General features: G+C 39.1%; 1 protein-coding gene across 2 annotated transcripts; it reads left to right on the top strand.

Moving 5' to 3' along the window:
• The first annotated feature begins 4,749 nt into the window (after positions 1–4,749).
• pold4 (DNA polymerase delta 4, accessory subunit) lies at positions 4,750–14,544 on the top strand. 2 transcript variants are annotated; one of them, XR_013771835.1, is made up of 6 exons: positions 4,750–4,855; positions 10,296–10,408; positions 10,590–10,673; positions 10,759–10,820; positions 11,577–11,688; positions 14,401–14,544. XR_013771835.1 is itself a non-coding variant. In XM_079264950.1 (5 exons), exons 2-5 carry the CDS (start codon positions 10,306–10,308, stop codon positions 14,423–14,425), a joined length of 324 nt encoding a protein of 107 aa, XP_079121076.1. In that variant the 5' UTR covers positions 4,750–4,855; positions 10,296–10,305; the 3' UTR covers positions 14,426–14,544. The 2 variants fall into 2 exon arrangements, 1 of the variants encoding a protein (XP_079121076.1); XM_079264950.1 differs by lacking the exon at positions 10,759–10,820.
• The last annotated feature ends 1,112 nt before the right edge of the window (positions 14,545–15,656 follow it).

Here is a 15,656-nt window from a genome sequence, read left to right on the forward strand (position 1 = left end):
GACACCAGAGTAAAAAAAAATCACACTTGTGACAACAATGTGACAGAACATCTGCAGCAGGTCACTGCAGACATCTGAGTCGCCCGAGAAAGAAAAGGTGAGTCTATTCCTTCCTGTTGTAGCGTATTATCATTAATGTTAATCTGTGATCCAATGTCTGAGCGACAGTGGGTGTTTTTAATTAATTTGCTGTGTCCTTAGACAAGCGGATGATCTCGGGGCACCACCCAGCCCTAAATTTGTTATACGGTCAGGCAGGGAATACCGTAATATGACAATATTTGTCTAATAACAGAAAACCATCAGTCTCAGAATATGCTTACCGTAAGTTCTCATCAGAGGGAACAAATCACTCTTCAAAGATAGAACAAGCTACCACGACTTCTTAAAATATAACACACTTTATTAAAAACCAAACCAGTTAAAATCAACAGGCACAAATTAAATTACAGGCACAATGTAAACCAGAAATAGCGTCAGCAAGCATCAAATACTGAATTAGCCAAGATGAGAAAGAGAGGGAGAGAGTATGGAAGCTCGAGCCGAGCCAACAACAAAAATGTAAAATAAAATTATTAAAGGTAAATTTATGTAAGCAGCTTACATAACTTACACAACTAGGAAGGTTGGAAAGATGGCAAGTCTAATGAAGTGAACTTGTCCTATGTCAGGGTAGACTATCAGGCGGATACCGGGGGAAGAGATTTAAAAAAGGGCAGCTTCTGCTGATTAAGACACCAGCGTCGGTGGTCGAGAACCCGAACCTTGGGTCCAGTGGGCAAGGATTCAGTGGTTGTCCTGATACTTGTCCAAAGGGGACCTCCGCAGGAGTCAGGAGCTCGCCTGGAACCGCCTGGTTCGACGTCTGAAGCTGGACCCAACTTCGATAAGAATCCACGGGTCACGGGTGTCGGCAAAGTCCTGGGATCAGCTGGAGTAGTAACGTTCGGGTCGTCCGTATGTCACTGGTCACAGGCTTTGCTGGACCGGGAGAGCAGCTTTGATGGTGTGTCAGAAGCAAAAATTGTTCAGCCAGAATTGGATGAGTTTTCGGGTGTTAAGCAGTCAATCGAGCGGACTTACTGTAATAAAAAAAACGAACGCGGCGCCAGACAGACAAAAACACGACTAAAGCACACATCAAACAACAACAAAGAGGAAAAGTAAAACAAGCGAGGGGAAAAACAAGAGCAAAACAAACCAAGCGAAGAAGAGACGAAAACAAGACGAGCGGGAAAAAACAAGAGAAGAGGAAAAAAAGAGAGAAGAGCCCCGGGAAGACCCGCAGTTAAATTTGCCGGTGCTCTGGGGCGGACTTTAGGTTATCTAATCAGAGCACAGGGGTCAGGACATGGGGTCTGAAAGTCTGGTCAAAATACTAAGTTCTTGGGGAATCAAAACATGTCTGTTAAAATCCATTTATAGATGAGCAGAAGTATGAATGATTCTTAGAACAATGAACCTTAAAAAAACAGTTTGTTTGCTGCTGTCAAAAGGGGAAAAGGTTTGTTAACAGGTACAAGACATTTCAAATACATTTCATCGATGATTTTCACTTTCCACGGACCTGGTGGGTCAAGAAATCATTTCCACACAAGTTCTTACTTTGAGTCAGAGTCGTTAATAACAGCAGCATATAATGTTTATCACTGTGTATTTAATCAACCTGAAATGCATATCTCAACCTGTTCGAGGGTGTCTGCTAGATGGCACCATTGCTCCATCCAAGGAATTACAGAAATTAACTAACTTGCTAACTTCTGTGGATTTCACATCTGAAAAACGGTTAAAGTCTTGGATTAATTGAAAAGCAAGGAGAGTCCATTTATCCAGGTGTGCTGAGAGTGCATCCATTATTTTATACAGTTTTAAGAGTTCAGGACTTAAAGATCCTGCTCTGGAATCTGGTCTTTGTGTGCTGTGGATACAAAGGGACCTCCTGAGGTGACGGACAACAGGCTCTTACCTCAGGGTCCAACTTCAAAAGGGTGCCACAGTCTGTCTGTGTATTGAGATGAATCTGAATTTTAGGGCTTTCATTGAGCTCTGTTTTGGAGATGTGTGGATGGACTTCCTTTTGAAGTAGAAAGTAGAGGGTAGAGTCGAAAACCTTCTGACATTATGTTAGGGACAATAATAGACTAACCAATAACCATGCCACCATGCAGCCTTGTAACAGAGATAAAAAGTTTTTGTTTGTTTGGTTTTTTTTTTGCCCCACATTATACTAGTGTAAATGTAAATTAATTAGAAAGAGTTCTTTTGATTTAATTCTCTTTTTGGTTTATAAGTTAGTAAAGACATAAAATAACAACTAATATTTAAATACAAATAAAAAGGTGAATTAAAATATTTTCATTTAAGCAAGCAGAATGATTTTCTGGATGCTGTGTTCTGCTGGGCAAATTTACTTTGCCAGGGGAAGCATTATAGATATTATACTCCCCTTGATATTCTGGAATCTTATTTTATTTCTATTTATTCTGTATAATTATTTATAATTACAGATGTGAGGGTTGACAGGCATGGTGATAAGCACTGCCTTCTTTAGGGAGGAGTCAGGCTCCTGCCTCTTTATAAGAACAGGTGAGGGCAATTAGTCTTTTGTTTGGATTCGGGTGGACGCTGTGGTAAGACTTCTTGGAGTGATAAATTGCAAATTTGTGTTCTGACTTATCCTGGCTGATGTATGTGTGTAACCCCATGTTGAAAAGGGAAGTAATCCTGGTTCTATTGTGGAGCCATTTGTCAGCTGACTGTTCTGGCGGTCTCCTTTGTTTTAATCAAGGCCTGAGAGAGAGCAAGGTAACTCAAACTGGAAATGTAGGAGGGTTAGTCCCTCAAGTATATTTGACAGTTAATGTCAACACCGTTAACCATGCTCCCCTCATTGCAGATTTAGTGCCAGACTGCTGTTTTGCCAGGACCAGTTCATCTGCATCATTGATCCACTTTGACCAACTCCAGAGGGGTGGATTTAAGTTGGATTGGAAGGACTGTCCAGTAGTGGCCTCTTATGAACATTCTGTTGTGTATTATGTCGTCATTGTAAACTGAACCCAGTGAGACTTACCCCTGATTATTTTTCGTTTTAGGCAGTGGAGCAAACTGCGGGGTGTTTACGTGGGATCCTCACCTGTTGCATGCCAATGGTAGACCTAAGAAAAGGGGGGGGTCACGTGAATAGTTTGTTTGCTGTCTGGTGTGAGCTGCAGCGTGGAGTGCTTGTGAGTGATCAGTGTGTTCAGGTGGTGAAAATGTTTTGGGATCTGCGATAGCGTCTCCCTGTGGTAAGCACCCTGCCTAATTTGCCTGCTTCTCTTTAGATACCGTCACCCGGCCCCCAAATTGTGTGTCGGAACTTTATGTTTTTATTGGCTGTACGTCTCTTGCTCTTCTTGAAGCTGAAGAACCTTGTATAGTGCCGGCACTTAAATATTGTGCCCGGTCACACAGTTTATATTGCTGGACCAGACCGGAGAGGATCGAAGAGGAACAGAAAGAGAATCGAGAAGAAGAGAAAACAGAAAAACGCCTTGCAGAGAGAAACACAGAAGTAAAATATAATTTCACTGCCCATTTATGTTGTCTCCCAGGCTGCCATAGATGGAGGCAAAGCTTTGTGTAATAAGTCAATTTTTTTAAAAATTAATTACATGCTTTGTAATGAATTGATCTTGCTTAATCACATTTTAATCGCATAATGAAATTTGCCTCAAAGATCATTTTAAAAAATTGTATTTAAAGCAATTATCAAATAAAAAAACAGTAAAAGAAATTAATATAATAAACTCAAACTATGTCTAGATAAATTCATTTAACTTTGAAACATTAAAAAATGGAAAACACCCCTAGTCAAAACTGAACAGACCCAAAGTTCGTGTCATTAAAGCATTTAACAGCTGCAGCTCCAGTTATTTAGAATTTCAGATGACTTCAGTATTTAGATTTGTGATTTACACTACTACTGTTAGCAGATATGACCAAATCAATCACAAAGGCATAGATTGTTCCAGTTCTCAACATTTTCTGAGATTTTTAGTGGAAGCAATGTAATTGTGCACAGATAAGCAACTTTAACAACCTTTTTAGCATGGTGTATTCTGTTAAATAACATCAACTTTATTTTGTCTAATCTTTTTCAATACATGCTATTAAAAATGTGGGAAATTAAAATTTGTCAACTATATCAGGGGTTACTTTGTTGCCATTTTGTTGTGTAACCTGTTATTTTTGCAGTTTGTTTTCATAAAAATGTTTTAATGTAAACTCCTAGCTCATAGTAACACTTAAAAAAGCATTCATGCTGCCTTATTGACTGCTTAACAGTTAAATTAATGTATAAGTACTGACCGCATAGTGAATGTTGAGGGATTGATATAATGGCATAGTGCACGCCTTTATCTTTTGACTTCTTTTTCCTCCTTTCTTTCCTAATGGCTTTCTTTGCATTTTCTATTTTCCATCCTTCATGCAGAAGCACTTTACTAGATATAAATTGAATTATGTCCTGACTGCAACCCCCCACCCATCCCATATATCATAAATATGAATATCATATGAATCATTATGAATAAGATACAAAAACTGTTCATGTTTACCAAATATAGATAAAACAGAAACTCAGAATAATCTACATGAATACAGTTCAATCTTTTCAAATCACAGGACATCCCGTCTGTGTTACTGAAGGCAACCAGTAGATGGCAGGAGAGGGGGTGGAATTAAAGTCCATACAGCATTGCAGAAGAAGAATAAGGAGGAGGAGTCACCGTTATTGTTGTTTTGGTCTGCCGCCCTGCTTCACACCGGAGGAAGACGAGGATTTATTTCGTACAATCTGTAGAATTACCAGGTGGGTTAACACTCTGTTAGTTCTGAAGCAAAACCCTTCCGATAAACATGAATGTGATCCTGAAACACCTCTTGAAAATGAGCGAAATTCAAATTGATTTATAAATTTAAATACAGTTCAACAGAAGAAGCATCTCTAAATAAGTAGAAACGTGACTATTCGACCAGAACAGAGGGTTATAACTGGTTTATACGTGAATGATGAACAGATAGTTTTAATGAATGGTTTTCATTAATTATTGACAAAAGTTTGAACGTGGTATCAAAACGAGGGAAGGGTTAAACTGAGATTGTTTTTGTTTTTTTTTTGTTTTTTTAAAGTATTGTTCACTACTTGTAATCCTGCCGTTTTTATTGTGAATAAGACATTAAGACTATTTTCCTGTAATAATGCGCCAAATTATTAAAAAAGTTGACTGAAGTTCGCATCCGTGCTTTCATACTTCCTTTCATGAAAGGTATTGCAGCTCTTGCAAAAGCTAAACAAACAAAGCTGTAGAGAGAGACTTCTGTCACAAACCTCTCCCTCTCTAATGGCCTGTTCTCACTGTCCTTCTTTTGCTGTATTCTTCTATCTGTGAATCAATTAGAAAGTTGGTTAGTTTTTCATGAGGTACAGAATTATAAAGAAAATATGATTTATTCAATATCATCCACTATATCGTGTGCTTGTAATTCTGCTGTTTAATGTTAAATGACTCTTGTAGTTAGTAGCTTCACTGAGTGGAATGAAACCAGTCAGGTTAGTTTTTCTTAAATATCTCCTGTGCAGGTATTCTTACCTGACCAGATCTGGGTTGGTGGAATTGAGGTCAAGTGGTCTTATTTTCTAATTTCATTACTTATTTCATAATCATATTTATTACTGTATATATAAACAAAACAAGAAGCTTCAGATTGGAGATTGTAGTAACCTCTGTTATTAAAACACGAGCAAAAAATTTAAACCAGCAGAAAGACAGACAGACAGAAAATAAATCCAGTAACAAAGCATTCACATATTCACCAGCTCCACATTTTCACCCACTGGACCGGACTGTACCTGCCTGCAGAGTCATGTTTGTCTCCGTCTAGCAACACCTGTATTCTTCCACTCCTCTTCAAGTCTCCCTTTTATAACCTCATGGTGTTATTATTAGTTCTCAGTAGGTCTTCATAAACACATCAGCCCGCACAATTTTTCTGTTTGAGGAGCTACAATGCTGCACCTTTTTGTTGTTTTTTTTAACCAACACATCAGCCCAGCAGTTATGAAATGAAATGAAAAATACTTTATTAATCTCCAAAGGGAAATTCAATATTGTTGTAGATAATAATTCATTTGAGGAGGTCTTGTTCCGGAGGCTGATGGCTGCTGGCAGGAATGATCTTCTGTGTTTTTCAGTCTTGCATCAGACCTGAAGAAGCCTCTCATTGAACACACTTTGTTGTTTCTTCACTGTGTTGTGGAGAGGGTGTGAAGAATCGTCCATCATCTTCATCAGCTTGTGCAGCATTCTTCTTTGGACAATCAGCTCCAGCGGCTCCAGAGTTACTCCAAGCACAGAAGCAGCTTTCTTGATCAGTTTGTTGATTCTCTTCAAGTCTCTGGTTCTGATGCTACTACCCCAGCAGATGCTGCAAAGCTGACTGCACTCTCCACAACAGACTTATAGAAGATATGCAACATTTTGGTGCAGACGTTAAAAGATCTCAGCTTCCTTAAGAAGTACAGTCTGCTCTGACCTTTCTTATAGATGTAGTCAGTGTTGCATTTCCAGTCCAGTTTGTTGTCCAGCTGAACTCCAAGATACTTGTATTCCTCCACCACCTCCACCTCCTCTCCCAGGATGGAAACAGTGCTTTGTTTATTCTTGTTCCTCCTGAAGTCAACGATAATCTCTTTTGTTTGCTGGTATTTAATATGAGATGATTGTCACTGCACCATTTAACAAACGTGACTGACCAGTTCTCTGTACTCTGCTTCTTGTCCATCTCTGATACACCCCACAACTGCAGAGTCATCAGAGTATTTCTGCAGATGACAGGACTCAGAGTTGTACTGGAAGTCTGAGGTGTACAGAGTGAAGAGGAATGGCCAGAGTACAGTTCCTTGTGGTGCACCAGTGCTGCTGACCTCCATCTCAGACACACAACCTTTCAGTCTCACAAACTGGGGTCTGTTTGTGAGGTAGTCATAGATCCAGGTGGTTGTGGAGGTATCCACCTGGAATTTATGGAGCTTCTCACATAACAAAGCAGGCTGAATGGTATTAAAAGCACTTGAGAAATTAAAGAACATGACCCTCAGAGTGCTGCCTGAACGGTCCAGATGAGAGTGTGCTCTCTGGAGCAGGTATATGATGGCATCTTCAACCCCAAGTCCATTACAATATACAAACTGTAATCAGTCCTGAAAGGTGTTTACTTGCTTGTTGAGGTGAGCCAGTAAGAGTCTCTCCAGGACTTTCATGATGTGAGATGTCAGGACAACTGGTCTGTAGTCACTTGGTTCAGCTGGTTGGGTTTTTTTAGGCACAGGAACAAGGCAGGAGGTTTTCCACAGCACTGGGACTCTACTTTGTCTCAGACTGGTGTTGAAAAGGTGCTGGAGAATCGGACATAGTTGTTTTGAGCAGGTCTTGAGAACTCTGGGACTGCAGGTCCATTTGGACCTGCAGCCTTGTTCTGGTTCAGTTTCTTAAGTTGCTTCTTAACCGGATTGCAGGAGAGAAACAAGGTGGAGGTCTCAGGATGTCCTGATGTGGAGGGAGATGAAGCTGTGTTCTGGTCCATAACTGAGCTGCAGGGTAACAGATTGGAGGCGTGACAGGAAAGCAGTGGGCTTATGGAGGGTGTGTGGTCTGTTGGGCTGGAGGTAGGGGGTGAACTGAACCTGCTGAAGAATATGTTCAGCTCATTAGCTCTGTCCAGACCTCCATCAGGCTGGTCCCCCTTTAACTTGAAGCCGGTGATCTTCTTCATTCCAGACCACACATCCCTCACGTTATTCTGCTGGAGCTGACTTTCTAACTTCCTCCTGTAGTTCTCCTTGCACTTCTTAGTTTGTGTTTTAAGTTGTTTTTGTGTTGGCCTCAATAACTCCCTGTCTCCATCCCTAAAGGCTTTCTTTTTGATGTTCAGCAGCTTTTTCAGGTTACTGGTGATCCAGGGTTTGTTATTGGGGAAGCACCTCACTGTTCTTGTTGGGACGATGCTGTCCACACAGAAGTTTATGTAATCTGTCACACACTCAGTCATGGCGTTGATGTCGTCTCCATGAGGTTCACAGAGGACGTTCCAGTCTGTAGCCTCAAAGCCTCCTCTAAGAGCATCTTCAGCTTCAGCAGACCAGATTTGGATAGTCTTTGTGATGACTGATTGCTGCTGAACGATGGACTTGTAGGTGGAAGTGGGAAGAACCAGATTATGGTCATATCTTCCTAAAGGAGGCAGGGCAGAACAACTGTATCCATTATTCATATTTGCATAAAATAAGTCCAAGATCTTATTTTCTCTGGTGGAGCAGCTGACAAACTGCTGGAATGTTGGTAGAGTTGCAGAGAGGGAGATGTTGTTGAAGTCCCCAGAGATCGCCATGAATGAGTTTGGATGCTGTGTTTGTAGCCGAGCAACGACAGAGCTGATGACGTCACAGGCTGTGTCTGATGCGGTACCAGGTATTATAAAAACCGCTACCAGAATAACACAGGTAAACTCTCTGAGTAAATAATATGGACGGAAGCTCACAGCTAACAGTTTGATGTCCCTTGTGCATATCTTCTCCTTGACAGTAACATGTCCAGGATGACACCAACGCTGGTTAACCAGCACTGCAATTCCACCACCCTTTACCCTTCCGCTGTGTTGTTTACTGCGGTCTGCACGGACTGTTTTAAAGCCCGGTACAGAAACATTACAGTCAGGGATGTGTTCCTGCAGCCATGTCTCGGTGAAACACATAATACTGCACTCTCTGTATTCTTTCTGAGACTCGTCCGTTTTGTTAGCTAGCGATCTCACATTACCTATTAGGATGGTTGGGAGAAATGGTTTAAATCTCCATCGCTTTCTCCGCTCTCTGAATCCCACTCTGCATCCTCTTCTTTCTTTTCAACTCAATCGGGAATTAATGTGTTGTTTCGCTGATAATCCTGATTTGGGAGAGGTTAATCAGTTGATCCCGATTGTAAACAAGTCTTTCGTTGTCATGGAGACTCATCATAACAAGCCTTGAAAGAGCCAAAATATGCAGAAAAATCCTCCTTGCAGCACACCCTCCAAACCGGCATGAAATCCTCAGAAAAAAATACCTAATTTGAGGTAACATCTATGCAAGAAGACTTTGTACTTTTAAATAAAAATCAAGATAGCAACTCAGAGCTACTACAATCTGCTGCCAACAGACGGCGCAATCTAGAATGAAAATATGGCCCTCTGGAAATCTTTCCAAAGCTCCTGATTAACCACTCCGGGCCTGGTTTAAATTTTTAAAAATTGTTATCTAAAAAGATAATTACAGTGTGAGCTTATTAAAGGGCTTGTTTGTGCTTCAAACAGAAAAATATGTTCAAATATGTTCAAACTAAAAGATTAATTGTCGTGTTAACATTGTTAGCAACTAGGCTCACTGGTTTTATTCTCTTTACACTGGAGAAAATACACTCAGCAATACATGATGATGTTGGAAGAAAGATGAGTGCTTTTAGGAAGGAATGATTATGTAGACTTCATTGCATGCATCCATCAGTCATGTTAATTTGAAAGACTCTTCTTGCAATATTCAGACTTTTTCCTGACAGTCAAGCTTCTGTTGCAGGTGGGTGTTGCAAGATTGCCGGGGAGTGATGCCAGAGAGTTTTAGAAATGTTTGTCTCCTGCAAGTAACAAGTCTATGTTTAAACCCCCACCACCACAGCTTTATGTTCTGCAAGTATAAATAGATCGAGGTTTTTTTTTTTCTGCATTCATGTGTAAACAAACATGAAGTTTAGCATCCAGCTCCCATCCAGCCTCCACCCAGCTCTTATCCAGCATCCATCCAACTCCCAGCTAGCATGTGCTACAGGAGCCTGACCACGAAACAATTTTAACCAGCAGGCTGCTTAACTCAACATAATCTGGTCCAAAAACATCCTTAAACCAGTGATATGTCAGATTTTTTCATACAAAAGTTCTTTCATTCTTATTCATGTTTAGATGTTTATATTTACCTTAAATAATCTCTGTTTGCTTCTATTTTACATAGAGCTGACACTATTACCTTTTTTTTTTATTTTGAATGTTGGATTTATTGTGTTTGCAGGTTTTTAGCATAGTGAACCAGATAACCCATAACCAGAGTTATGGGTTAGTGCTGAAAACATTTCATTGTATTGAATTGTTGAGTATGTGTTATCCGGTCCTGCAAACCACACAAAATGAGTATGAGTTTGAGATGTACTGGTTGGTGTTCGTTTCAGACTGGTCACCATGACAGCCAAGCGAGGACTGATAACAGACTCCTTTCAGGTGGTGAAGCGAGAAAGAAAAGGAAAAAAGCGAGAGAAAAGCCCCACTCTTCCTCCACAGGAAGGTGAGTATCCATGGTACGGTTTAGGGTGGGGGCATTGCTACTACCAATATCACTCTGAAACAGAAAGCAGAAACTGATTTTATGAAGAATATTCATGTGGACAGTCTGTCTCTTTAATCTGAAACAGAGGATTGTTTCATTTTGCTACTGCAGTGACTTGAATTTTTAAAAATCTTTGCAGAAGATGTCAGTGAGACGGTCCGAGCGCAAGAACTACACAAGCTCAGACAGTTCGACCTGGACTGGAGATTTGGGCCCTGCACAGGTAAACTTACCTGTTGTAGATTATCGACTGCAAACAACCATGGAAATAATTTACTGCTGAAACACATTTAATTAATGTGTTTCAGTTGAGCAACCAGACGAATTTTTCTGGATCAGCAGTCTCCAAAATGTCACTCGCGAGCTAACGGTAACTTGCTTTTCTTTTCCAGTTGCTCTCTAATAATAATAATAATAATAATAATAATAATACAGGGCGTAGGTATGTGGCGCAGGTATGCAATGTGGCCCCACAGTAAGAAGGTTGCTGGTTCGAGCATCCCCTGTGGGGAACGTTTGAACAGTGGCCTTTCTGTGTGGAATTTTCATGTTTTCCCCGTGAGTTCTCTCTGAATACTCCGGCTTCTTCCAACCATCCAAAGATGCATATTAGATTAATTGATCTCTGTAAATTCTCCCATGTAATAATAATAATAATAATAATGTAAAAATTTGATTTATCACTTAGACCAAAAAAGGTTAAAAAAAATTATAATCTAATCAAGGTAGCATAGTGGCCTCACAGCAAGAAGGTCGCTAGTTCGATCCCTGGCTGGAGCCAGAGGGACAGAAAGAGTGGTCTTTCTGTATGGAATTTGCATGGGTTCTCTCCGGGTATTCTGGCTTCCTCCCACCATTCAAAGACATGCATATGAGGTTAATTGATGCTTTTTCATGTCCACAGCATTCTCATGTGCACGGTGGTAAAATTTTGAGGGAAAAAGCGGTAACGGTTGTACCTATATCTAACGACAGCATAAAGAAAGTTTTCATCTCAGCTCAAAGAATCAGATATTTATTATTGATAAGAACTCAATCTGAGATGAGATGTTTGAGGGGACTGGTGAAAAGATGTCAAGATGAAAGTTGTGCTGGATTTTATTACTGCCAATCCTCTGCTTTTCAGGCATCAGCAGGCTGCAGAGGTGGGAGAGAGCAAAGCTTCATGGTTTGAACCCACCGGAGGAGATCAGAAACCTGCTGCTGCAAATAGAAGATGATCCTGAGTACAACATGAGGTAAGACATCTGCAGTCCCACAAAATATTAAACTCAGCTTCCCCGCAACCCTGAATCGGATTAAGCGGTTTGGAAGCTCATTACTTCAGCAAATGTCTGTCAGCAAATGTCTGTCTGTCTGTCTGTCTGTCTGTCTAAAATGCACCTAAACAATAATGTGAATGACTAACTGCACTTAGACAGATTTTTGACACCATGCCACATACAGACTGTGTTGATTACCAAGATCTTTGAGCTTGCCTACAAAATGACAAATCATGTTATTTGATATGACCTCAAACAATATTATAGCTTTTGCTGTCCAACAGTAATCTACATCACGTTACTTACCCAAGAGGGTTCCTATATGGACATGAGCATCTGTGCAGATCTCAGCTGTTAACTCCTTTGAAAGTTTGTCCACAGTTTGGATAAATGCATCTCTCTCCATTATGTTGGAGTTCCTAGAGGTTTGACGCTTGTTTATGGTAACTACGTGAATGATTTCCTTTATCTAATGCTCCATAGTGGTGTAACTGCAGTATTGTGCACAGTGTTCAGGGGAGCCATTGCAGCCATCTCCTGTCACAAAATGATGCACATTTTATAAATGTTTCCATAGATATTTACAGGTTTCCCTAATGCAATCAATGTGGTAAGATTTAAACACATATCTAGAAGGACAACCTCTTTTCATTGAAAGCCAATGATAACCTCAGATCTGTTCTCTGTCCAGAAGTTTTTAATACTTTTGACACAATATGTGTCCTGGATGGTGAAGAATGTATTTCGGTTCACCATGTTTATGAACTTGAACATTAATGAAACCTTTTCATAGTTGTTCCCTGAAAGTTAGATGTTTGAAGAAAGCAGGAAATCACCAGCCTGTGTTCCAAATTTGAGGTTGGGTTAGGTTACACCATCCGTACATTAATGACTTCACTGTTACTCAGTTTCGAAACCCTATGATCTGATATACTCAACCTACCTCTTTGGAGGTTGTTCACACCTCAATTTACCACAAGGCACTCCTCGACTGAGACTGAAATTTGATAAAGTTTGCGTTTTTTATATCAATATAGCAATAAAATCTATTTATTTCTTCTACGGCTAAGCATGTGCTGAAAGAATCTCTCCTGTTTCATATTGCTTTGTTTTATCAAGGGAAGTGGACAAGATACTGTTTAGATAATTTGAGTGTTTATCTTGTTTATTTTGAATAAATGTTTGGGGTTTTTTTTTAATCTTTGTTTTGAGTTAACATTGTACTGCTGGTCCTGACCGGAAAAGCAGGCCAGAAAAAGCACAGAATGAGAACAGAAAAGGAAAATGAACAGAAAACTAGAAAATTAGCAGTTCTTACATAACAGGAAGTGTGAATGTGATAATGTGTAATTACTGAAGTATAGTGCAAAAAGCTAACAATGTCACTGAAGTTAGTGTAAAACCTATGAATTTTTTGGTGAAAATTAAGATGAATTTGTCATGGATTATTGGGAAGCATGATCTAATAGTTTTAGGGTGATCCAGTGGCAGTTTAGGGAAGCACTTTTAGTTTCACTTTTATCCTTTCAATACATTTTAGTTGATGAAAATAAATTAAAATCTTGCATGCTTCATTTACTGCTTTTTTTTCATACCTAATATTTTTTGCATAGTATTGCATGTCATCAAAGCATTGTCAAGATGTGATGTTTTAAAGGATTTACATAAACTTACAGATGGAGAATTAATGTTTTGTTTGTGTTAATATAAATGGGTCATTGACAGTCATTAACTTTCATGCAATGAACAGATGAGATAAACTGAAGGAATATATAACTTGTTTTTAAATGTCATACCTTGACATTTCATGTTGTAAACTGGACCTTGGATTTCTGCTGTTGTAGTGTTATCTGTTATTATGCATGTTGTACTGTCTAGTGTTGTCTCTCTATCAAGCAAAGATATTAGACTTCTTGCAACTCTTGAATGAAGGCCCTTTGTAGGGGAAAATTATTCTCATAAACCAGGGATAACTAACTCCAGTCCTTAAGACTCACTGTTCTAAGGCTTATAGATGTATCCCAGTACCAACACATCTAACTGAAATACTGGGTTGTTAATAAGCTTGTGCAGAACATGTCAATCTGCTGCTAGGAAGCTCAATTTAATTTGAGTCAGGTGTGTTGCTGAAGGAAAGCATCTGAAACAACATAAAGCACATAAATATATCCATTCCAGAGAAGAGTAGGCTAACACAAAAGCCTTATTTTCATGCTTAATGTTGTTCATCTACCTACATAGAGGTAGGTGCCTACTTTATTCTGTCCTTATATTATTGTAAAATTAAGATAAACACTGGTGTCAACCGGTGGCATGATTTCTACATATAATTGATTGATGGCTGCAGAAACTTACTCTAGAATACTGTACCTGCTGAGGCTAAGAATAGGGTATGGGTTATGGAGTTGGGGCTTATAGCTAAACTGAGCTCATTTACTTATACTAACATAAATGTTCCGAAACATTATTGTATGCTTCTGTTAATAAGAAATTTGTAGTTTGCAAAAACAGATAATGATGATAATGATAATAATGATGATAATAACAATAATAATAGTAGTAGTAGTTGTTTTAGTGTTTTGGGGGGATCTGGTTTGGGGGCCTAAAGACTCTCTGCCTCTTAGCGGTCATTTCTGAAAACTAATTATGGCCGATCTGGACTCATCCTTGTCCTTCATGTCTTTTCAGCCTCTGGAGTGAATATCCTTTCTAAGACATCATGAAGACGTAAAGGTCAAATCGCAGAGGAAAGTCACTTCAGTGTACTCATTGATTCATATTTTCTCTGTTGTCATGCTTTTATCTTCATTTTAATAAACATATTTCTCTAAATGTTGTCTGTGTTGGTATAAACAGTCTGAAGAAACGACTGTTGAACTGTAAAACTAAGTTTCAAATGTCCTATTTATAACTTCTGCTTTGTCCTCCTTTATAACCTCTGCTTATCCCACACATGCATGCTTACAGACACAGCTCCATTCAGAAAGAAACATTGAGAATATCCTGAAGATTTACTTTTACATCCTATTTTGAGATTAATGTATTAGACGAGATAAAGATTTTAGTTAAATATAAAGGTTCTTTTTGATCTACATTTTATAGAAATTATTTAAGTTATTCATGCTCACAGCAAAGGCCAAATTGGGGGAATTCAACAATCGCCATCTCATTCCTAAAGTCCACACTGTTCCAAAGAATCTGCCTCACCCAGATGAGCCAACAACTAATTTATTTATCAACCAAGTGAAAAACAGCAGCTCTCTGCAGCTAGTTTTTAGTTAAAGAGCTCAGTGAAGAGTGCTTAGGAAGCAGTTACAAGGTCACATGTAAATGTCTACAGATGGAAAGGAAAGTGGGAATGAATCAGAAGGTCACTACCACGGCCATCCTGAATAATCTGGGCAATGCTCCAGGTACACAGTCCGGCAGACTGACGGACTCTGCAGTAGCAAACTAAAGAGAATACCATTACAACAAATAAGCCTTAGATAAACCAGCTTGTGAAAACACTTGAACTGTATTGCTCACCAAAGCAAAAACTATCAAGTTAAATAGAAGTGTTGAAAGCAAAACTGAAAGTATATACATGTTAAAAATGGTTGAAAGTTGAGCTGAAATAAGCATCGGACAGGTAAAAATGGTTAAAATGTATACTTGTTGAAGCCTCAGCTTATATGATAATAAAGTTGATAATAAAAGGAGAAAAATTAAAAGTTTAAACTGGTGTTTCAGTCTTTGCAAACATGATTATAACACAAAACCCAATAACAGAAGAGCTTGAAGATCAAAATGTATTGAAAATGGTTGAAAGTTAAACTATAATGAATGAAAGATAGTTGGAGATAGTTTAAATGTGGTTTTTGAATGTGCAGATAAATAACAGTTACTGTTATAATAATATTAAAGCTGAAATCAATAGTAGGAAGAATAAAAAAAAACAAGTA

The sequence above is a fragment of the Telmatherina bonti genome (assembly GCF_933228915.1).
Source record: "Telmatherina bonti genome assembly, chromosome: 3".
Classification (NCBI taxonomy): domain Eukaryota; kingdom Metazoa; phylum Chordata; class Actinopteri; order Atheriniformes; family Telmatherinidae; genus Telmatherina; species Telmatherina bonti.